The following is a 23,170-nucleotide window of genomic DNA, read 5'->3' on the forward strand; positions in this document are numbered from 1 at the left end:
AATTGTTGGCCACATCTTCAACACGACATTGAAGTACTCTGGCTGACAATAAAAATGCTTTGATTCTCCCATTTGTGCAAATCATGTATTGGTCCAATAACCGCATACTTCTGCCGTTTATCCAAGCCAAATTAATCAAACACTTGGAAAACTATAGGTTCTATCACTATATTAGCTCTATGATTGTCTACCTTGGTTCTACTGCCCTAGCAATGATGAACGAATGGATAAAAGATAGACATATACATCTTTTATGTTTTGTTTTTAAATCATTCAAGGAGTGTCAGAAAAGTTTTCAAAAAATTTTGTCTGTAAATACTTTTAGATTGGTACCAATGTTAATAATTGCAATAAATTTTACAGATTTAACAATAAAATTTCATCTTCCACATATTTCAGATGACAACAAAACAAAAAATACAGATTCCTCTTTTTGAATGCTTGTTGTGCAATTTTTTCAGAGAGCTCCTTCTCCAAGGCACCGAGTTTTTGTTTTAAAACAGCTACAGCATGCTCTACTCTAGCTTGGTCATTTCAGTGCAATCTAGGGAAAGCCTTAGCTTGCATGAGTTTCAAAGCAGTGCAAAAGTATTTGCTTCCAAACTTTTGTTGCAACTTTTACAAATATCAAGTCCTTTTTCTGGTGACTTTCTTTGATGCTTCACTGGTCTAATTTTAGTCATTTTGCACGAAAACATTTCAGCCATACTGGCAGCACTGTTTACCACCAGAGTTCAAAATTTATTGAACACGTGCTGCAAGTCGGAACTCGGAATAGCACCATTCAACAGAATATGTAATTGTTCTTTTAACGCTGTTTATTGTCAAGTCACACCAAAGCTGAATGGCAAGAAGAATTTCTCGTAAAATCCTAGTTGATTGACTTTTTGCTATCTCAGAAAGGGGTTAGGTTAGGAAAATGAAGCTTTCAGGGATGAGTCTAAAAGCTAAAGTAGGCTATGTCCTGGGAAGGTATTTTGAAGTATTCACCTCCACTCCTTCTCCTTCTAGAGGGTCTTGACCTTTGATGACCTTTAAAAATATATGTGTTATAAAATTGAAAACCTTGCAAAATAGATCTTCTGCTAGAATGAAGTAGGCCTACAACAAAATTGTTTTCAGCTTCAAAACTTTGCTCAATCCCAATTTATAAGGTTTTAAAGATTTGCATATAAATCTTTTAAATTTCGAAAAAAACATTGATAGCCTATGGCTCAGAAGTCTACTCAAATAAACAGGAATTGCATTTTTAGAACTAAAGGTAGGCTTGAGAAAAGGCAACTGGTAACTGCAAATTAATGTAAAATGTTGTTTGTCAAAAAAACCCTGTCATATAGCCTAGGCAAATTTCAGGGGCCTCCAGAGGGAGAAAGAGTAGAAATGGATACTTCAAAATACCTTCCTGGGACATACTTTAGCCTTTAGACATATCCCTGAAAGTCTCATTTTCCTAACCTAACCCCTTTCCAAGATAGCCACAAGTCAATCAAAAAACCAAATTTTTGGATAGAGACTTAAATGATTTTTTCAGATGGGCCACATAAATATGATAATTGGAGAGCTCACCAGCAGCATGTTTTCAACAGTATTGCTAGGCTATAGGCTATCAAAAAAATTATTGTTTCTATTTTTTCAAATTTTCATCATCTAGATTGCAAAAGAGGTCTAGGCTATACCTATCTGAGTTCTTACAATACTATTTTACCTTTTTTTTTGGATATGGAAATATGGTTTGTGTTAATTTAGTAGAATTTTAAGTAGCCTAAATGTATCACAGTTCATATTATTGACTCACCAATAAAGTGAACATACCACTTGATGCCTTTTGTTAAAATTATAGCAGTTCATATTACTGACTTACTAATAAAGTAAACACATCACTATGCCTTTTTTATGCTCTTTATGAATATAATAATCACTTCTACCATAATTCAAATTTAAGCACTTTTCAAGCTCTAAAAAATGAAGAATTTTCAAAAAATTATGACAGTTCATATAACCGACCTACCAATAAAGTAAATAAAGTATGATTTATTGCTTGCTTTCACAAATAATATTTTTTTTTTATCTCAGTGCCATCTTTTTTATCATTTTCAAAAAAATAATGCTGCATTTTCTCAGTGCTAAAACTATTTATAATAAGGCTAGTTTATTTAGGTTAAAAAGTGTTTTAATTTGAATTTAGGGTAAAAGTGATTATTATATTTGTTAAGAGCATAAAAAATGTATCAAGTGGTATGTTTACTTTATTGGTGAGTCAGTTATATGAACTGCTGTAAATTTACCTTTTTTTATGCTCTTTACAAATATAATAATTGCTTCTATTGCAAATTCAAATTGAAGCACTTCAATGATTAGGTCAGTGACCTAACCTAACCTTATTATAAATGATTTTGGCACTGAGAGAATGTAGTATTATTTTGCTGAAAACAACCAAGAAAACAGTGCTGAGTAAACTTAGTATTTTTTGTCAAAAACAACCAATAACTCATACTTTAATTAAAATTCATCATTTTTAAGAGCTCAAAAAGTGCTTAAATTTGAATTTGCAATAGAATCAATTGATTTGTAAAGAGCATAAAAAACAGAATTGAGTAGTATGTTCACTTTATTGTCAAGTTAATAACTAGCTTTCATTCAGTGCAGACAAACAAAAAATAACATTTTTCTGGATAGTACCTTGCTTTTGAAGTGTGAACATAAGCTAAATTAGATGGATTATTTTTTCAAGTTACAAGGATAAACTATTATGAAAGTGTAAAGATTGAATCTCATTATCTACATCACTCGTACAAATACCGATCTACCTGTGTTTGCTGAGAAATTGTGCAAAAAAGATTGGATTTGTTTGTTTTGCTAATTAATGGATTATCTGACGTTGAGTCTGGAACTGTGTGTGAACTGGATTCATTTCATGGGATGCAGCCTAATAGACTAGTACATAACGCTATATTAAATTTTGCCGTGCAGGCGAAATCAAAAGGTAATGCAAATGCCAATATTATCAAAACTGGTTGCGATTTTTTTGATGACGATTTGGTGAGCAAAGTGAAGAAAACAATTTGGTCTGTGGCGAATCATGCTACTCGACCAAGTGAAAGGCTGAAAGTTGCTGATACATTTGCAGACATTTTGAAAGTTTTAGACTACTGTGATAAGAATTCAGTGGAACTGCCAAAGTTTGTTATATACAAACCAGACAAAGTCCCCACAATTCCTGGCAAGGTAAGCGCTACATTAACCTGCAAGGTAAATGATTTATGTCTAGAATTTAAGAATTTTGTGTCTATGGCTAAAGCACAGAGCCTATGTTGCCCTTCAGCGAGTAGTGTCCCAGGCCCCGCCAATCCTGTAACAGTCAATCCCCAGACATCCTATGCTGTTGTTCTTAAAATGCCAAAGTCTCTTGATAATCCCATTGCTTGCAAGCAGTTTTTGGATACCATCTGCCCCAACTCAGCCAAAATAAGTGAGCTAAAAAAGGTGAGACAGGACTGGAAATTATTCGTCAAGTCCAAATCTTCTGCTGAAAAGATTGTTGAGAAAATGAAAGTTAGTAAGCCTGAGGTCTCTGCCATGCTCAAAGAGAAAATGTTTATTGCTGTTTTGAAAAAGGTTCCACCTAGTATGACCCAGACTGATATAGAATCCCTTGTTCCATGTGCATTAAAAGCAATAGAAATCGGTAGCTCTGAGTGCTCCAAAGTGTTCAAGCTGTATTTCGGGACCAGTAAGGATCTCGAAGACTTTCTTGCAGTCTCAGTCCAAATTGGTTATGAGAAGCTGCCTGCTGAAGAATTCAAATTTCTCCCAAAAAGATGTTATTTGTGCCATAGAGTTGGTCACTTAGCGACTGATTGCGTATTGATGCCTATATGTGGTTGTTGTGGTGCTTCTGATCACACATCCACGAAGGATAATTTGTGCACTAAAGATATGTACTGCATTATATGCAAAAAGAAAGGCCATAAATGCTATAACATAAGATGTCCAGCTAATAAAGTGATAATCAATATGAATTCCCTACCAAAATGAATCTAGAACCCGCTTGTGCTAAGCATGCAGTTGCAACCTTCTTTCAAGATATGATATTGTGTGTTTGGAGGAACATTTTGCAACCTCTCTCAGCCTTCCGTTATTGAACCTGTCACCAAACCATCAAGTTTTTACAGTTGCAGCCAAACGCTCTCGCACTCATGGCCGGCCATCTGGTGTCCTTGCGACTTATGTTAGATCCTCTCTATCAACTTCTATGTTTGACTTGGCATTAGACTTTCTTGCTATCAAAATGCATGATATTGTTATAGTGAATGTTTACCTCCCTACGGACTATTGTGATGATCGATCAGATAGACAGTTTGCCATAAGTATTGCAAGGCTATCCAAATGTATTGATAAAATAAAAAAGCATGGACTTTCGTGTCTGATAACAGGTGACTTTAACTGTGATCTTGAAAACCCAAGCGGCAACAACAGTTCAAGTTCTAATCATGCTAATATGTTACTCGGTATGTTAGGTGATGAATTTATACTCGCGTCTAAGAATAAGAATTTTTCATATATTCATAATTCGGGAAGTATGTCAAACCTAGATCATGTTATGCACACTCAATCACTTACACCGAGTGAGGTTCTTGTTTCTGATTCAAATTTTGCATCTGACCATTTTCCATTGTTTTTCAATATTGATTTAATTAGTAGTGTTCCGCCTCCTCCTGGAAGGCTCCAGAAGCGTCCTTATTTTGTTTGTGATTGGAAACATGCGTCTATGAGTTCATTTCAGTCGACTTGTGATGAACTTGTTTCAAAAATCCGCGTTCCTTTTGATCTGCTGATGGTTAGTTCTAAGAACCATCCGGCGGAATCACGAATTCAGTTGAATATTTATTGTGGTGAGCTTGTGCACGCATTACGTCTCGCTGAACAGTCAGCTGTACCATTTAGACGGGTGTGGCCTGGTACCGAAGTACCAGGCTGGTCTGCAAATGTTAATCTTCAAAACGCGTCTAGTTCGGCAAAATTCTGGCTTTTGGTTTGGCGTGAGGCTGGATGTCCTCGAGACGGGTGGGTGAATAAGCTTCGAATTCATAGTAAACGTAAATTCGCGAAAGAACTTTCACTACACTGTAGTGCAATTATTCGTTCTTCATCTCAGGCTATCCTTACCCACCCAAATAAACTTTGGTCTTCATTGTTTAAAGAAAGATCTCATGTAACAATGACCTCAACATCTCGAGATAATTGGGTTCAGCATTATAGAAATGAATTTTCGGCTCCTGATATCAAGCTACAAAAAAGCTTCGGTGTGAAACTGGATGATTTCTTCTCACGAAAGCGAGAAGAAAACAGTCCGGGTGTTAAAATTACGAGGTGTTCTGTCCGTTCTGCTATTAGAAAACTAAAAAAAAAGAAATCGCGCAGTTGTGATGGTATATCAATTCAGCACCTGCTGTTTTGCAGCAAGCTGTTCCTTGAGCACCTTGCCCTGCTTTTTCAAATAATTTTTAACCTGGGTATAGTGCCTGATTCTTTTTCAATAGGAATATTAACACCTGTGCCTAAAAAGGGAAAGCCACTTAGCCAGTGGTCGTCTTTCCGACCTATAACTGTGGCTACAGTTTTTTGTAAGTTATTTGAGGCACTTATTGTCGATGAACTGCAGTCGAAATGCACAGTCCCAGACCATCAATTCGGTTTTCAGCCTAGTCTTGGTAGTGGTCACGCTCTTTCTGCTCTTGTTTCAGCTTTGATAGATGCCGAGAAAAGCAGTGGAGGCATAGCTCTCGCTGCACATGATGTCAGAAGGGCCTTTGATTCACTAATTCATGAGCAGATTATTTTAGATATGGGCCTAGTAGGTGTTGATCCAAGTATGTTAAACCCTTTATATGATATGTATAAAAATTTAAAAGCTAGGCTTAAGCTACCAATAACACCAAACCTGACAAATAACCCGGTACTCCCCGTTGAAAAAGGTGTAAGGCAGGGTGCATTGACATCACCTACCGCATTTAATAACAGCATCGTCATACCACAATCTAAGTCAAATCTGACATACATTCTGAGAGGAATTGATCTATCGTTAATAAGCTATGCAGACGATGTACTTAATTTGAGCCGCCTCCTTCATGGTTTAGAGGAGAATTTTATCCAGCTTCAAGTAGAATATGGAAAAATAGGCCTTCAGTTTAACGAAAAGAAATCTGATGTGTTGTTATTTAAAGCTAAGCAAGGGTCTGCTGTTGATGTTAGGCTGGGTGGTGCTACTGTTTGGCTTGCCGAACACATAGTTTATTTGGGGATCCCTATTGGTCGGTCTATGCTTGAAACACGTCATCTTTTGCAGAGTCATCTGCAGAAGCGGATCTCTTTAGCGTATAGCCGTGTTGTAGTTTATAAGCGTCAGTTTGATCGGCGGATTTTGGCCCATCTATATAATGCAATGGCACTACCTCATTATCTGTATCTAAGTCCCTTTTGGAGGATTTTCCAAAAGGAAGATAAGAAAAATTTGCGGTCTACATATTATAAATATGCAAAGTACCTCTTACGGCTTCCACCATGGACAAGTAACCGTATTGTGACAAGTTGGTATGGGATCATCAACCCTAATGAAGCAATATTAGCCCAAATCGCCAGATATAACTCTAAAATTGTTACTCATCCTTGGGCAATTATTTTGAGGCAATAGGTTTTTTATTTTTTGTAGTTAGATACTCATGTGTTCTTTATTTTTCTTGTGTGTTGTGTATTCTTTTGTAGTGAGTTTTTTTTTTTTTTTTTTTTTTTTTTTTTTTTTTTTTTTTTTTTTTTTTTTTTTTTTTGATGGGAATTAAATATGCATGTATGTATGTATGTATTCCTGTACAGTGATATTTAAAGTTGTATGTATGCAAAAGCGGTTCAGTGCTTCATCGAATGTTCTTTATAATTTATTCCATTGTTGTGATGTTTCTTTTTTTTTTTTTTTTTTCTCATATTCCTTTTTTTGTCGTTTTGTCTGTATACTCCGTCTCTGCTTACTTTGTATTGTATGACGGGTTAGAAATAAAATAAATAAATAAAAATAAATAAATAAATATGAACTTTGATATGTTTACCAAATTTTAAACTAGGCCTACTAAGATTTTTGTCAAATTTTAGAATTTGGTTTACAGGTCCCTAAAACTTTACAAATTAATAATGAGCTTAGGTAGGCACCTCAAAACATTTTTGGGGAATAAAGGTTGAGAGTAGAGACTACTAAGAAGGATAGTGTTAAAAAACAATTCTTGCTTGACTTTAAGCAGAATAATTATAGCTAAAATATAAAAATATTGCTAAATATAGCTAAAAATAAAAATATTTATTGGCAGTCACATGCATTATGAAGCAATGATATTAGTTTTGACCTAATCTAATTCCCAAAATAAACAGAATTGCTGCTAGATTGTAGCATGGCTGTTTTAAGGCTATAAATCATTTATGTTCCAGCTTTCCCATTACCTGCTTTAACTGTACATACACCTTGATAGCTACTAGCCCTTTTAAGATTCTTTCAACTGACAAATAAAAAGTTTTGAGAGAATTTGGCTTTTATACAGGATTTGGACAAATATTCACTTTCGGTTGAAGAGAAATGGAGTAAGTAAAACTCTTTTGCAAGGACAGAGGATAAAAACAACTTAAAAGTAAATTTTCACATAATGACATTAAAACTCAATGAACTTTTAGTTTGAACAAGTTTTAAAAAGGGGCACTATGGGAAGAAATACATGGAAAGAATAACCAAATTTTTCCTTTGGCAATAATATAAAAATTTTTATGTATCATGTTTTGGGGTTGCTTCCATTTTAATCAACTGTTCCCAAGTGTTTTAATAAAATTTGGATATAATTTAAGCTTAAATTTGTCTCATCTAGAGGGGTAGAGAGGAGAAGCTCCAATTTTTATTGTAAGAAGACTATATTTTGGAAACATTTTGAATGGCAAATCTAATTCTACCATAATTTTTTAATTCTATTATTTTATCTTAGGATTAGCCTTCATACAGGGTTAATAATTGATCAAGCATTAGAAGTTGTGTAGATAGGCCTAGGTATAAAATATCAAGGCAGAATATCTATTGTGTAAAATTTCAATCATTCATAACTTTCCTTGAACATAAAAAGATCCTAGGCTGCAGTTGAACAACTCAGTCAAGCATGGGCACCCACCCAAAATATTGCACAGGGCAGGGCATCAGAATAGCATTGTCAGGGGGAGTAGGAGGAGAAAAATATATTTGAAGATAAAAAGGCTATACAAGAAATAAAATTGTCAAGGAAAAAGAAAAGTACTTAATTTTTCATACCAAATGAAGCAAAATTCAACAATTTCTAAATGGTGAAGATTCCTGGCAAAAAGATAAAATTAAGTAGGTATGGACACAAAGCTATGGCTAATTGTAGAAAAAGCAAGATAGATAATCCAATTGAGTGAGAGGCAAATCTAGCACCAGCCCTTATTAAGATTGTATAGAAATGATGTCAGTTCATTAGTTATTAGATAAGTCTATCTATCATCCATCCATGCCTCATTCCTATGGCAGAACTAAGGTTTTCAAGAAACTATTGTTTTCCAAGTGTAAAAAACTGTTAAAATTTATGTAAAGTTAAGTGACAGTGATAGTTACTAGGGGTGGATTGTCACTAGTGATAAATCACTAGGGTAGCAACCCTGAATGAAAGGGGTTTTTGGGGAACCAATTTTTTTTTTTTTAGATCTACTTTAATCAAGATGTTTATCCAAGATTAGGCACTGTCTAAATCCTATTGGCACTACCCTGTAATGATGGCCTTCATAACACTAAAACTAGCTTGAAATATATATTCCTCTGCAATGCTTACAAAGTCATGCTAATTGTGGTTCATTCCGAAAATTCAAGAATTTAGCTGTCAGTACAAAAATTATCTGGTGCTACATACTGTCAATATATGAGTTTGGAATGATGCTTCAAATTTTGAGTCAAAGAATTTTTTCAGCTTTGTGTGATACTTCCTATATTTACAAAATTTAAGAAAACTGCATGAAGATACCCTTTTTGAAGAAAATATTATAGGTTATGGCTTACCACAGCTTTTCAGACCAAAGAATAATATTCTCTATTCAATAAGATTGGTAAAATGTAAGTATTTCTATTGTCCTTCTAGTTTAGTTTCAGGTATTCTCAGATAGAGACATTAAAATTCTGAAAATTGTCCCTATAAAATTTAAAGTATGCTACTTATATCATTCCTAAAAGTATTTCACTTAAGTTTACCCCATTGTGCAAATATGTAGTCCAAGTTATATGTTCTCCATGAGTTTTCTAAAACTTGCCAGTAAAATAATAGTAGTAGCCTGATATTTGGAAATTCCATCAAATAAAGAATTATATCTTTTTGTAATCAAACATTATTTCTTTTTTGGCAACTCTCTTTTTGGGGTTCAGCAGCTGGCTTTGGACTATTTAAACATGGTTACCAGAAGCCAAGGATGAGAGAAACTCATTTCTTAACAATATTTTTGCTATGGTCCATAATAATCAAGTCAAGAAGGCTGAGTGTTTGGTTAGAACTGCTCCAGATTTGGGCTGGAGCAGACCTCACCAGGAAATCTTTGATCACAGGTGACAATAATGGGGATCTATGAATAGAAAAACCACTACCCCAACCCAAATAAATTTAGGTATGTATAAATCAATTTGCAGCTTTTAGATTTAGGATTAAAAACAACATTTGCTTAAGAATTATTATATAAGTTCAAATCAGGGACAGAAGGGCCAAAGTATATAGAACCAATTAAAAAATTCACCAAGAAAAGTTAAATTGATAAACACATTTTCCACCCATGGCTCATGATTGCACTGAAACCAACATCACTATCATTGCACGTACAAGGTACTGCATCTTGTTTACTTCTATCTCCGATTAAGAAGAATTTACACTCATTTCATGTCAAATAATAAAAGTAACCTATTTTGCAGACCAGTGCAGTGGGTAGACAAACTGGTGATATTCTGGCTTCACAAAGGTAAACTGTTTAGTTTTGTGGTTTAGGCTTAAGGTTGCCTGTGGAGGTAACAAGCAATAGCAACTCCTGTATTTTTAAAAGTTGTCTTCATTCTAGTTCCAATAAAAAATTTCTCATTCTTATGTATTTTGATGAAAAAAATTTCCCCCTCCTAGATTTTGGATTATAATTGATTTCCCCCTTACATTTTTGTGATTTACTACTGCTTCAGAGACTTCATTAGTTGTAACCATATCTGTCGTTTCTTTATCTTTAGACACTTTTTTTCTGTTTTGTAGATTGTTTTGTAATAAATAGCATGGGCTAAGCAAATTGATGATCTAAAATAACTTTACCTGACATTTCAGTCCTACTAGAATGTGAACATTTGCTTCTTTTTTTTTTATCTCAGTTACCCGTGCTAAAAAACTTTAAAAAATATCATCTTTTTTATCAAGCAGCTAAATTGTGGAATTGTGCAATAAGAAATGTGTCTTTCTTGCACTTTTCTACCTTTATGACCTCAGTTGTCTAGCTTGTTGTTAGGGTAAATTTGAGAATAAACAGTCCACTAAAATTTAGAAATTCTTAATTTATTGATGCAGCTTGATTCTATTAGTCTGATTACCACTTTTCCAGCCATTCTTATCTACATCATTGGTTCTTAAACTGTGGTACGTTTACCCCTTGGGGGGTACGCAAACATTTTGAGGGGGTGCAAACAGCCGTCAAACACAAAATAATACAACCCTTTAACTGCACAACTGGCAATTTTATTTATATTTTAGCTATAGTTTACTTGGTACTGGTAACTGGGAAAGGGTATGTAAAAACGGCTAAAAAGGGCAATTTTGTGTGTAAAAGGGGCACAGTATCTAAATAAGTTTTAGGACCCTATTCATTTCAAATAATGTTCTTATTTGACAGTTGTATTGAAATTTTCTTGCACATAACTGTTCATTAGGTCTAGATTGCCAGAAAACTGGAGGTGAAAAAAGATATAACATATTGCAAGCTGCAAACAACAGATAAATATATTATTAGGTATATATCTGAGACCATGAGGAAGGGGATGAGGTGGAGTGGGCAGTTTGAGAAAAGCTGTAATGATATTTGGAAAGAGCAAAAATAAGGAATCGCATATCATTAATTTAATTTTATTTAGATGTTTCCTTAAGAAGTAGTCAATAACAGCAAACTTACCAAATAGGATTGAATTTCATTGGGGCTGTTGTCTTTTCCTAGGAATTGTCAGCTTTTTGAAAGTTTTTGCAGACTTTTGCTCAAAAAGTCACTGTCTTGCATGTAATTTTGCTTATTTTGATTTTATGCAGATTAAACAGTGAGTTTTCTTGAGTTTTACTCTATGAAACCCTTTTAGAAGCTTCAATTGGTGCTGAAAAATTGTGGCTTTTGCCTGAAAAAACAAAACTCGCAAAAGACCTTGTGGGAGACCCTCCATTCCCTCCTTTTAATTACATCCTTTTCTTTGTTACAAGAGAGTCCTGGAGCTCACATCAGTGTAACTCAATATCCAATGAATGCTGGTTTGTTTAATGTGTCATAATATTTCAATTCAAATAATGAAACTACATTCAAATCTTATAAAAATCATCTTACAAGACTGATAAGATGGGCGAAGAAGATTCATTTTGACAAACTATTTCTCGAAGCTGAAGGATTCCCCTACATAAAGGAGGAAACAAGCAAGATCCATCTAATTATCGACCTATTTCCATTTTGTCTGCTTTTAGCAAAGTTATTGAGAAGTGTATATATAACAGGTTGAACAGTTTTTGATGTTTCAGCCCATTCCAATTTGGATTCAGGTCTTCATACTCTACAGAACATGCAATGTTAAAGCTAACCCAGTTTTTGAATGATACCATGGACAAAGGTCTGCTGCCTGCAACAATATTCGTTGACATAAAAAAAGCTTTCAACACTATTTCTCAGAAAATTCTACTATCTATGCTATATAATTGCGGTGCCAGAGGACAAGCGAATTTCCTAATTGAATTTTACCTCAAGTACGGAAAACAAATATTGGATGCAAATGGCTACATTTCAGATGAGGAAAACCTATCTAATGCTGTGGGGGTTCCTCAGGGGTCCATACTTGGACCACTGTAATTTCTTATCTATATAAACGATCTCCCTCTAAGCCTAACTTGCCACAGGACTGATAGGGATCTCAGTTTACTGTTAGCTGATGATACAGCCAACTCTACCTGCGACATAGATCATCAATCTCTAAAATAAAATCTCGAGTTATCACTGAGAAAGATGCTTCACTTGTTCCATTGTAACAAATTGGTTGTCAACATTTCAAAGATTCTTTTTATGGTTTTTTCAAGAACTTCTACGTCAGTACCAACTCTACAAGAAGTTGAAGTCGCATTTGGAGGTCGAGTAATAAAAACAAATCGAATGCAAACAACTCGGTATCTTGGAGTTATTGTTGACCAGAATTTAAGCTGGAAAGCTCATATCACTAGCCTAAGGCTTAAGTTAGGAAGGAAAGTAGGTGTAATACATTGTCTTAAATTTTTTCTTCCTTTTATGCTTCAAAATCAGTCTATTTTTCTCTTGTTCATTCGTATATTAATTATTGTTCTATTATATATTTGAGTACGTTTCAGTCACATATTTCTCTTATTGTGAAGTTACAAAATAAAGCAATGAGAATCGTTAAGATGATATTTTATTCCCCAGTTTCTCTTGCTGGTAAATCTCCAACTAAGAGTATTTAAAGTTATTTTAATATCATTCCGGTTAGACAAATACTAGCTTTTCAATGTATACTTTTCCGTGTCCGCTATCTAAAGGATCTGCAACCAGATTGTTTTAAATAATTTTTTTCCAGGCCCTCCCTCAGTCCGACCAGATAATACTCGTTGTCCTTTAAGTAAGCTTCCTGTGCCTTTCATTGTCTCTGAAGGGTCTAGATTTTCGCCTAAAAATATTATTACATGTTATTGGAACACATATGAATCTTTTTCCGATCAGAGTCTATCGCTATTAACATTAAAAACTAAAATCAAAGCTCTTCTAATTAGCAAATATTAATAAATATTAATTTGTGAGTGCTCCCGGCCCTTCAGCTATCGGATAAATAAGGACAATAATTTTAATAAATGCTTTTTGGCATGTAGTTTTTGGTGTGGGATAGAGTAAGAAGTGTGATGACATCTTTTTCTTCTGGGTTTGTTTGCAATACCGTCGTATTGTCGCCCAGCTTTCGAGCCAGTCTCCCTGCCGAGGATGATATGTGAATAGTTTTAATATATGTATAGTTACAGAATAATAAAGAACGTGAACTTGATGTCAAATCTCATTTTTGCCTTATTTAAAATCCTTAACAACGTTTGGCCATGCTTGGTTATCAGTTCAAATACATGTGTACCCACTTGTAGTTTCTACTTAAGTCCATCTCTTTGCTCCCTGTTGTACAAACGATATGGCCTGAAAAACTATAACAATTTCATACATATATTAATTATAATGACATATCATTTAATTATATTAAGGAAGCAGATGCAAATTCATAGATAAGATGCTAGGTTTAGTGATAAAAACATTGCTGATTTGTAAAAAACCGGTATATTTTTTTACGGTTTTAATTAATCCAGTGAATTTGCTCATGATAGATAAGATGAAGTCTTAATACTGCTAAAATCCTTGATTGATATGACCCACTCTTTTTTAGCCTAGGCTAAAATAGTATGGTCTCTAATTGACAGTTCACATCTGGCAAAATAGTGTGGTTCCAGATGAGCTGCAATTTTTGGTAATTAAGACATTCCCAGAAGTATATAAGCCGTAAATTACTTTAAAGCTTTTTCAATTAAATATATTATTACTATTGTAGTGTTTTGAATTGAATTGAGTTTTTCATTATTGTTGTAGTATTTGCCTTGTTTTCCATTTCTTAAATTTCTCAAATTGACTTGACCCAAGTCTTGTTGGCTAAGCTACATGGTGGTGCATCTAAATAGGTTTTACTCTTTATAAAATTTATTTCTATGCTGTTTATTGCCTTGCTATTTATTCTATGCTATTTATTTTTATTGTTGTAGTATTTGCCTTGTTTTCCATTTCTTAAATTTCGCAAATTGACTTTACCCAAGTCTTGTTGGCTAAGCTACACGGTGGTGCATCTAAATAGGTTTTACTCTTTATAAAATTTATTTCTATGCTGTTTATTTTTATTGTTGTAGTATTTGCCTTGTTTTCCATTTCTTAAATTTCTCAAATTGACTTGACCCAAGTCTTGTTGGCTAAGCTACACGGTGGTGCATCTAAATAGGTTTTACTCTTTATAAAATTTATTTCTATGCTACAGGAGGACCCTGTAGTCCTATAATTCAATGTTTTATCAAATAGAAAAGTAAAGTGCCCTGTAATTTTGTCGAAACAAAAGTTTTTTTAAGGATGTTGAAATAAAAGAAGGGGATTTTTCAAAAATTAAGGTGTAAAATTAAGGACTCTTTTTTAATATTTTTTTAAAGCAACCATTTGCAATTTATTTATTATTATTTTTTTAAATCGACAACTTTTTTTGGGGGGGAGGGGGGTAGGCCTCTAGATATCGAAGAATTGCACTATTATTTAGTATTCTTGGTTTTCATATTTTGCTTATGTTCACACCGTTTATCCTGGAATTGTGACTTTTTGTTGTTGTCTCATTATGTATTAGGTTATTTTAGAGAATTTCTCAAAGTGATTCATGTTTTTCTTTTATTTTAGAATTTGAAGAAAAATGGCAGCTGAGAATGTTAGTTTTCGTGACCCAAATTCAGTTTTATCATCAAAGTTTGAAGATGCTAGTAAGACCTTTCCCTTCTCTATTTCTACTCAGTTGAAGGTAGATCCTGATTTAAATGAAACTAACATAATCAATGGCAATAATGAAGGTATGTCAATTTGTTTTGAAACTAGTGTTGTAAATGATAAAACTGGGCGTTTTATGGATCCATGTAAAATTAGAATTTTACCCATTTTATGTATTTTACATAATTTGCTGGATGTTATTGGTATATTTTATGGTGACTTACAATTTTTATTGTACCGATTATGGGGTAAAAAGAGGTTTGTAAATGATGCACACAGCAGGATCAAAGAAAGCAAACAATTGCACTGACTAACATGATTGTAAAATATTTATGATTGAGTGATACATTTTTAATTAGTTCTCCTAAGGAGTTAATTATTTTTTACAATGTTAATATCTAATACCAGTGACATTTCTGTTGTCATCTGGGGCTTGGTAGGTTGGCAATGAAAGTTATCAATCGTTAAGCACATGCATATAAGCGTTTCCGAATTTTGATTAGAGTCATGCAATATTTACAGTAATTGCTGGTGACTAGACAAACAAAACTGATTACAATAGAAACTTTTTTTTTCTTTTTTTTTTTGTTATAAGCTGGTCTGATACTACATAGTAGTAGTACTCATGGCGATCTTCAGAATTTGTATTTTCAGTGAATATTTTCCGTTATATGTATAGAAAGTTCCAGGAGGCAAAGTTTCTCTCAGTGATGTGGACGTTAGGCATAAATTGGTGTCTGACGTATTCATACTCGCTTACCCATGGAACTTCCCCCCCCCCCCCCATTCTGGAAAATTCTCTTCAGACAATTTCCAATGAAAAACTCTCCACATGTAAAGTTGAACAGCCAAAGGGAAAGCAAGACTTCCCTTTTCCTTCATAAAGAAAGTAAATGAAGATTATAAAGAAAAAAGGGATTCTGGATTGTTTTAACTGTATTCCAAAACTGAGGTAGAACATCCTACGCGATTTATTTTTTGTTGCTTGTAATTCTTTTTTGGTCTTTATGGTAACCAGAGTTAAGCTATCATACCAAGGCACCAAACTGCCTGGTGTAAAAAAAAGACATTTTTTCTTAGGAATTTTCATTTCATTTCCTCAGCAAAACCTTCTATAATTATGCACCCACTTTTTTGTACAGGGCTATAGGTTCAAGCCCTACGTTTAACATACTTTTCCTGCAAATATTGAGAATATATTGTTTTTTTTAGGCAAGAGTTGCATTTTCAGTATAATAAATATATTGTTGTTCTATTTGTGCTAAACATATTAAAAAAATACCGAAAATTAACAGATTCGAAACGTAAGCTCTTATATCCAGCTGCTCTAGATGACCGCTAAAGCCCAACTATCCCCCTTGTAACCAAGCCATTCACTATTGACGAGTGATTCTCTTGTAAATTATTTGAATTTCAATACTTAGAGTTAGGGGGTGGTAATATATCAATCAATCAATTTATTTAAAGAAAAAAGAGAAAATATTACAAAGCTTTAGACCCTCCACAAAGGCTCGTCGGTTGTGAGAGTAGGAGACCAAACAGTACATTAAATAATAGTTCTAAAGTTAAGCAGAAGGAAAAGAAAAAAAATACTATGCCAATAAAAATAAATGGATTAAAAAAATTTAAAAAGGAAAGATAGAGGACAAAAAGAGAAGAGGGAGGAGAACTAAATCTCTTGGTATAGGAGGGGGTCAGATAGCTCTTTTTCAACTGTCCATAAGAAGGATATAACTGTATTTTAATAGGTGGAGAATTCCATGGACCCACAACAAAAACTGGTTTAAAATCTGATCTTGTGGTTTTATTTTTATGAATGAAAATATCCATGTCATTTTCAATGGATGAAAACGAAACACAAGTTTCGTTTTGTATTTCAGGATTTGAACAATATAATTGTTTGAAGAAGTTAGGGAGGAGTCTATGAAAATACATAACAAAGAAACAAGAGGAAAGAAAGATGTACGTGGATTGACTATCCAATACAATAATGCTGAGCTAGCCTGTCACCTCAGATACTAATTCATTTGCTCTGTTATATGCTTTGAAAACCAGGAAGGTAAAAGAAGAGAATGTTGATAACAATACTGTTGGGTGTACATATGAGGTTGAATGAGAGAATGAAAGCGGTTCTTTATCATTGAACCGGGGAAACGATGATGAAGTTTCCGAAGAACTCATAGGTTCCTGGGGAGCTTAACAAGAACAAAATTATGTTTAAAAGAAAGATTTTTATCCAATAAATACTCAGGAATCGAACATGTTTGTCAGGGGGACGAGTTCCTTCACCATGAGTTGTAGAAATAGTTTGAACCAAAGGAAAAGAAACATCTTTTCTGGAAGACTGGAAACTTAAGAAATCGATTTCCCTATGGATGCAAAGTAAGAACAAATGCATCCATTATGACATTATTATTAGTTATTATTGCCCCCTTAGGAATTGATTTATTTGGCACGTTAGTTCTTTTTGGATGGGGATGAAGAAGTGTGTTATAAGCTGTCAAGTTTTTCTTGTATTCTTTCCGAATTTGGAGAACATCTTGGAGTGATAGATACACTTGGGAAAGTATTACATTAGAACTCGAGTAAATCCGATCCGAGTAAATCAAAGAAGATATACGTGACGAATGTAGGGAGCGTATTTTGTATGGAATGTTGGACAAGGTTGAGTTAACTTAAAAGTTTGACATTATTTTTAACTTTGTAATTTGTAAAATAAAAAATAAAGTAAAATTAGTAATTTTGACATAGGGATTTAACTTCTTGGGAATGGCATGTGGGATGAGGTTGAAAGTTTTTGGTATGCTCTCGAAACGACACTAGAACCCAAGGAGATGAAAAGACGTATTGACGTTTTATAGATCGTATACCGAAATTTTATAGATTAGTCACATTATCCACGGAGTGAGTCGAGCTAACTTTAAATTTTGACTTTGAGATTTAGCTTATTGAGAATGACTGGGGGGATATGGTTGATATTGGACGAAAAAGGGTAGAGTACTGGAAATTCGAATTCCGTGTTTATCCCCCTACTGGGAATAAACATTATTGTAGCTAATCCAGACAGCAATGATATTTTTGCTCTATAAGGTTCTATGAGATATATAAGTTATGCATGGGTAAGCAGCAGGATAAATCAAAAGGTAGTGTATGCTGCCAGGTTGTCAAATTTTTCATTTGGATACTATATGGTATTTGGTAATATATGGTATCAAATACTACATTTGAATAACTATTTGAAAACTATACGATGCTATATGACTATATGGTACTATATGAATAAGAGTTATCAAAATGCTTTATCTGCAATATGCCAAGAACGGCTAATAGTATAATTATATGCTTTATATTTTCTGTCATTTTTTTTAGAATTAGAAGAATGTGAAACGCCAGAAAATGATGAAGAACTTAACCATTTCAAATACTGTGAGTTGCCAGTTAAACAGGAACTGAATTCTCTGGCCATTTTGACACAATTCAAGCTTGATCTTGACTTTCCTGGAACTAGCTGTTCTGATGGCCAAAATAAAGGTATTATTTGAAAGCAATACTATTCATCTTTTGTATTTCTTTTGTGATTTTCCATTTTGTGATTTTCATCTTTTGTGTATTTTCCCTTGATTTGTTTACCTCTGTTCATTGTTCATGAAAAAAAAATTTGTCACAATGTGTATGAGCTATACCTCAAGAAGGGCTAAGGGCATCAAGTTGAAATTTTCAGTGAATTTTAAGTTCTTTTTAAAAAAAAGAACTCTTAGCCGCTAAAAATATTAAGTCGAACCTTGTAAGGAATGGCGAACAAAATAAAACAAACAATCTCATGGTATAAGAGCATCGAGGAGAGACCTGAAGCCTTTGAAGCAATGACCAGATTGCCCCACTCTGTTTCTGTTGAAAGGATAAACGACGGTACTGGTATTGCAAACACACTTCAAAGTAACCGTGCTATTTACCACTCAACCATTAATAGGGAGAGGTCAAATGTGCAATCAAGGAATGGTTGTTATGTCGCACTATTTTCATGGTATTTCACTAGCCAAAAAAAAAATGAACTCTTACCCGCTAAGTGTTTTAAGTTAAAACTTGTAAGGAATGGCGAACTAAATGAAAACAAAACATGTGTGTCGAAGTTATCAAACTGGTGTATCTGCAACCTCTAAAGAACAGCTAAGGGTATTAATTTTAAACGTTATTGGAATGATAAGGGGTATGTTGAATTAGAGCAGAAGATACTGTGTGTATCCAGGTTATCAATTGGTGCATCTACAATATATCAAGGACGACTAGGGGTATCAAATTGAAACTTCCTTGTGGTGCTGAGAGGGATACTGAACTATTATGTATCAAAAGGTACTATGTAAATAGATGTTAACAAAATGATGTATCTGCAATATGCCAGGAACAGCTAATAGTATTACATTATCCTTTATATTTTCGACTATTTCTTTTAGAATTAGAAGAAGGTAAAATGCCAGCAAATGATGAAGAACATAACCATTTAAAATATTCTGAGTTGCAAGTTAAACAGGAATTTAATTTACCATCAAATTTGACACAATTGAAGCTTGACCTTGAATTTCCTGGGACTAGTCTATATGATGGCCGAAATAAAGGTATTATTTGAGAGCAATACCATTCAGATTTTACATTTCTTTTGTGATAGTTTATTGTCTTTTTTAATTTGTTTACTTCTGTCCATTGTTCATTAATAAAAAGTTATTTTTTTTACGTTTGGGACTGATTGTAAACACACCTTGGCTGTGAGGGATTGAAATTTTAAACCGATATAGCATTGTAAAATAGCAGTGGTAAGAACCAAAGAAGAAAATAATTTCTGTGTTAGTTTTTTTGCATTGTAAGTAGAGAAAACTACGTAAGAATTGTTAAAGGCAATAACTCTTTACACAATTATAATACCTATGTAATGGTCTAGATACAACATTATATCTATTTCAAAATACATCCTGATACGATTATATTATCTGCATGTCACCCAGCCATAGTTGTAATTGCTTGATTTGTGTATTTATTTATTTTTTCTCGACAACGGCTCCACATTTTTCGGCAAAATTTGCATTCTGGAATATTTTGCCATCAAAAACGGTCTAGGTCGGTCAAAAGTTTGAAAAAATTCTTTAAGAGCCCTAGTTTTTGAAAAAAAATTTGAGTGACGTCATTTTTTATACATCAGTGTTGCAATGACGTTGTCAGACTTGTTAGACTTATGTGGAAAAATTGAAGATTTTCATGCATTGAGAAGATTACATTAAAGTTCTTAAAGGCCAAAAATATTTGTGTATATTTTAACAAGGGATCACAGCAATTCAAAAACATTAAAAAGAAATTCAAAAGTTTGAAAGTTAGTAGAAATCAGACTTGCTTTAATAATCAAATGTCTTGTAGGAAAAGACTGTAGTTTGAAAAGACATTAATTTGTTTAAAGAGCGACAAACTGGTAATTGCAAAAATATATGTATATATTTTAACAAGGGATTGCAACAGTTCAAAAACCCGAAAAAAGAAAACTGAAAGTATGAAGCTTAGAAGAAATCGGTGTTAGAAATAGGACTTGCTTCAATAATCAGATATCTTTGAAAATTATAAGTATGAAAAGATATATTAGTATTAAAAACTTATGTAGAGGTAGACCCAAAAGATAAAAATTCACAAGTGTTGTAAATGATTATTCGTTGGAAGAAAAAAGAGTCCTACCACCTGAACAAGAAACAAATCGATTACCTGGACAATCCTATAAAACTAGACCAATAAGGGCAGCTAAAGCAAAGGGCATTGGAAAATTTCCTGAAGTAATGAAAATCCAAAATGAAGAAGAAAGAAAAATAGAGTTAGAAGATAAGGAACAGTGAGAATCAAAACGTGCCAAAATTGAAAATGATAGTTTGAAAATGATAGTTAGTTGCCATGCCTTTGTTTTTAAAAAAAAATAAAGTTTTGGTGATATGTATTTCATAAAGACAAAAGACAAGCCGGGGCAAAATTGACGTTCAACATTTAATAAAAGCTCCAAGCGATGAAATAGCTATAAATAAAGACATTAGAGTGTATAAGGATGTTAGCCAAGTACCTCATACTGCATCAGCCTCTGTTGAAAACAAATGTTTGGAGTTATGTTATTCATAATGATAAAAGCCAAGGGAAAAGTTAAAGGTCCAATAACAAAAAGATATAATTTACGGTTTTTTCTTAGGATATCGATAAGAATCATAGAAATTTAGGCGGTCACACCATTTAATAAACTTCATATTAGAAAGTATTTTACGGTAAATGTATTATAGTTGCTTGTCAATAACGTGGCTCCCATACCTCAGGCTTAAAAACTTAGTTTAAAGTACAAATGTGAAATAATGAAGATAATACAAATATATCTAACACACCAGGGAACTGTAGATAGTCGAAGATTTACTGGGAGCCTTGTTCCAAAGGTTCTTTGCGGTACGTATTTTGGTAATTGATTAATGATAAATAAGAAAAATCAGGAACAATAGGCTGATGGAATATTTTTGTATTTTGAATTAATTTTAAAAGCTTAATAAAATTAGTATATAATAAAATAACGTTTATAATAATAATATTAGAAATACCATAAAAATATTCGATTATATCATTTTGATTATATACATTAACAAATATAAAAACAGACTTAAAATGGACATTTCTATATCGGTAAGTAACGATAATAACACATTTATGTGTAGTTCTCTGTATTATACATAAATAAAGAGAGTAATATAATATATGAGCAAAAAAAAATAAATCAGAGTTACGATTTCTTGAAATTATAAACAAGAATAGAATTTTAAAAAAAGTTACCCAATTCATATGATAATTGCTTTTTTTTTTCTTCATGTACACAAATGGTAAGATTTTTAAAATAACTGCTCATTCTTCCGATTTTTAGAAGGTTTGAAAACATTTTAGTTAGTAATAATCTGCAATTTATTAGGCAGTAAATGCTAAACAGTTTGAGTTGCCACCTCTTTTTGTAATAATATTGAAGTTTAACTATTTTGCAGCTTTTGGTTAGAGGCAAGATATAAGCAGCAAAGGAAAAAGTAATGAACACACCTGAACTAAGTTTTTGTTTCTTAATAATTTGTTTTGAAAAAGTTTAGTTTCAAGCTACCATGAAATCAGTTTGCGGTGGACAATCTTATAGAAAGTCCAGGGACCAGGCTTCTCTCACTGAGGTGAATTTTAGGCATACAAACAGTTTCTGACGCATTACCCCTCACGGAAAATTACCCCCCTTCCCTCCTGGAAAATTCTTGTCAGACAATTTTCACTGAAAAATTATCTCCATATGTAAAGTTGGGCAGCCAAAGGGAAAGTGAGTCAAATTAAAATAATGAAGAAAAAAAAGGATTCTGGATTATTTTAACTATATTCCAAAATTAAGGTAGAATGTACTATGGGATTTATTTTTGTTGCTTTTTGTCTTTATGAAGACCAGGGTCAAGCTATCTTACCAGGGGACTAACGTGAAAAAAAGACAATATTTAAAGAATTTTGTTTCATTTTATGCTATTCAGCAAAACTTTGTGTGTATTTATTCACATTTTTTGAACAGGGCTATAGGTTCTAGCCCAACGTATAACTTACTTTTCCAACAAATACTGGGAATATATTGTTTTTTGGACAGGAATTGCATATGCGGTGTAATAAATTGATAAGTGATTTAAAACAGAGTTCCCGTGTTGTCCTGGAAAACCTGGAAAATGAAAGACCAATATTTCAGTCATGGAAAACACCCGGAAATTGGGGGAACAAAATGCCCTGAAAACGTTTTAGTTTTCCTTGAAAATAATCTCCTCTCCTTGTGGATGAACGCAAATGGGTAAACACATGCACAGCTGTGTCTGTTAACATCTTTGTCATCGTGGCGACATCAACTGAGCCTACAATAGTGATGTTATCCTTTAACAATACAATAGTTATCCTTTATCCTGTGTTGTACACAGTTATCCTTTAACTGTGTTATCCTTTACAATAGTTGATAAAATCCTTTAGGTTCTTCTTAATGCTTGACGAAATTCTTCTGGACTGCACCAATAAGGTTTCCCTGCTCTGCCTCAGAGTGGGACAAAATTCTTGCGCTGTATAAACACTATCAAGACATGCAACTGCAAATTTCAAGGAAAGACGCTGCTGTAAGTTTTCCCTTTCATAACAAAGGACCAGATTATCGTCAGCAAATCACCATTAAATATTGTATGTTCATACAATCGTTCATACATCATTCAATTGACCCCTTCCAACAAAGTGACATGACCAAAGTATGTAATCAATAAGAATCGGGAGGAGCGCA

At 33.4% G+C, this 23,170-nt stretch overlaps 1 protein-coding gene across 10 annotated transcripts in view; it reads left to right on the plus strand.

The window, feature by feature from the left end:
- The first annotated feature begins 481 nt into the window (after positions 1-481).
- Positions 482-23,170, plus strand: part of LOC136037005 (zinc finger protein 583-like) — a 32,575-nt gene continuing 9,886 nt past the window's right edge. The window contains exons 1-5 of one of the 10 annotated variants that reach the window (XM_065719411.1): positions 715-796; positions 9,452-9,687; positions 14,761-14,927; positions 18,214-18,375; positions 19,296-19,457. In XM_065719411.1, the coding sequence (XP_065575483.1) occupies positions 14,774-14,927; positions 18,214-18,375; positions 19,296-19,457 (478 nt within the window). In that variant the 5' untranslated portion in view covers positions 715-796; positions 9,452-9,687; positions 14,761-14,773. Of the gene's footprint in view, positions 797-9,451; positions 9,688-9,985; positions 10,033-12,396; positions 12,535-14,760; positions 14,928-18,213; positions 18,376-19,295; positions 19,458-23,170 lie in introns of those variants that run through there. The other 9 variants (XM_065719408.1, XM_065719417.1, XM_065719410.1 and 6 more) reach the window with 9 other exon arrangements.

Source organism: Artemia franciscana, chromosome 16 (genome assembly GCF_032884065.1).
Source record: "Artemia franciscana chromosome 16, ASM3288406v1, whole genome shotgun sequence".
Classification (NCBI taxonomy): domain Eukaryota; kingdom Metazoa; phylum Arthropoda; class Branchiopoda; order Anostraca; family Artemiidae; genus Artemia; species Artemia franciscana.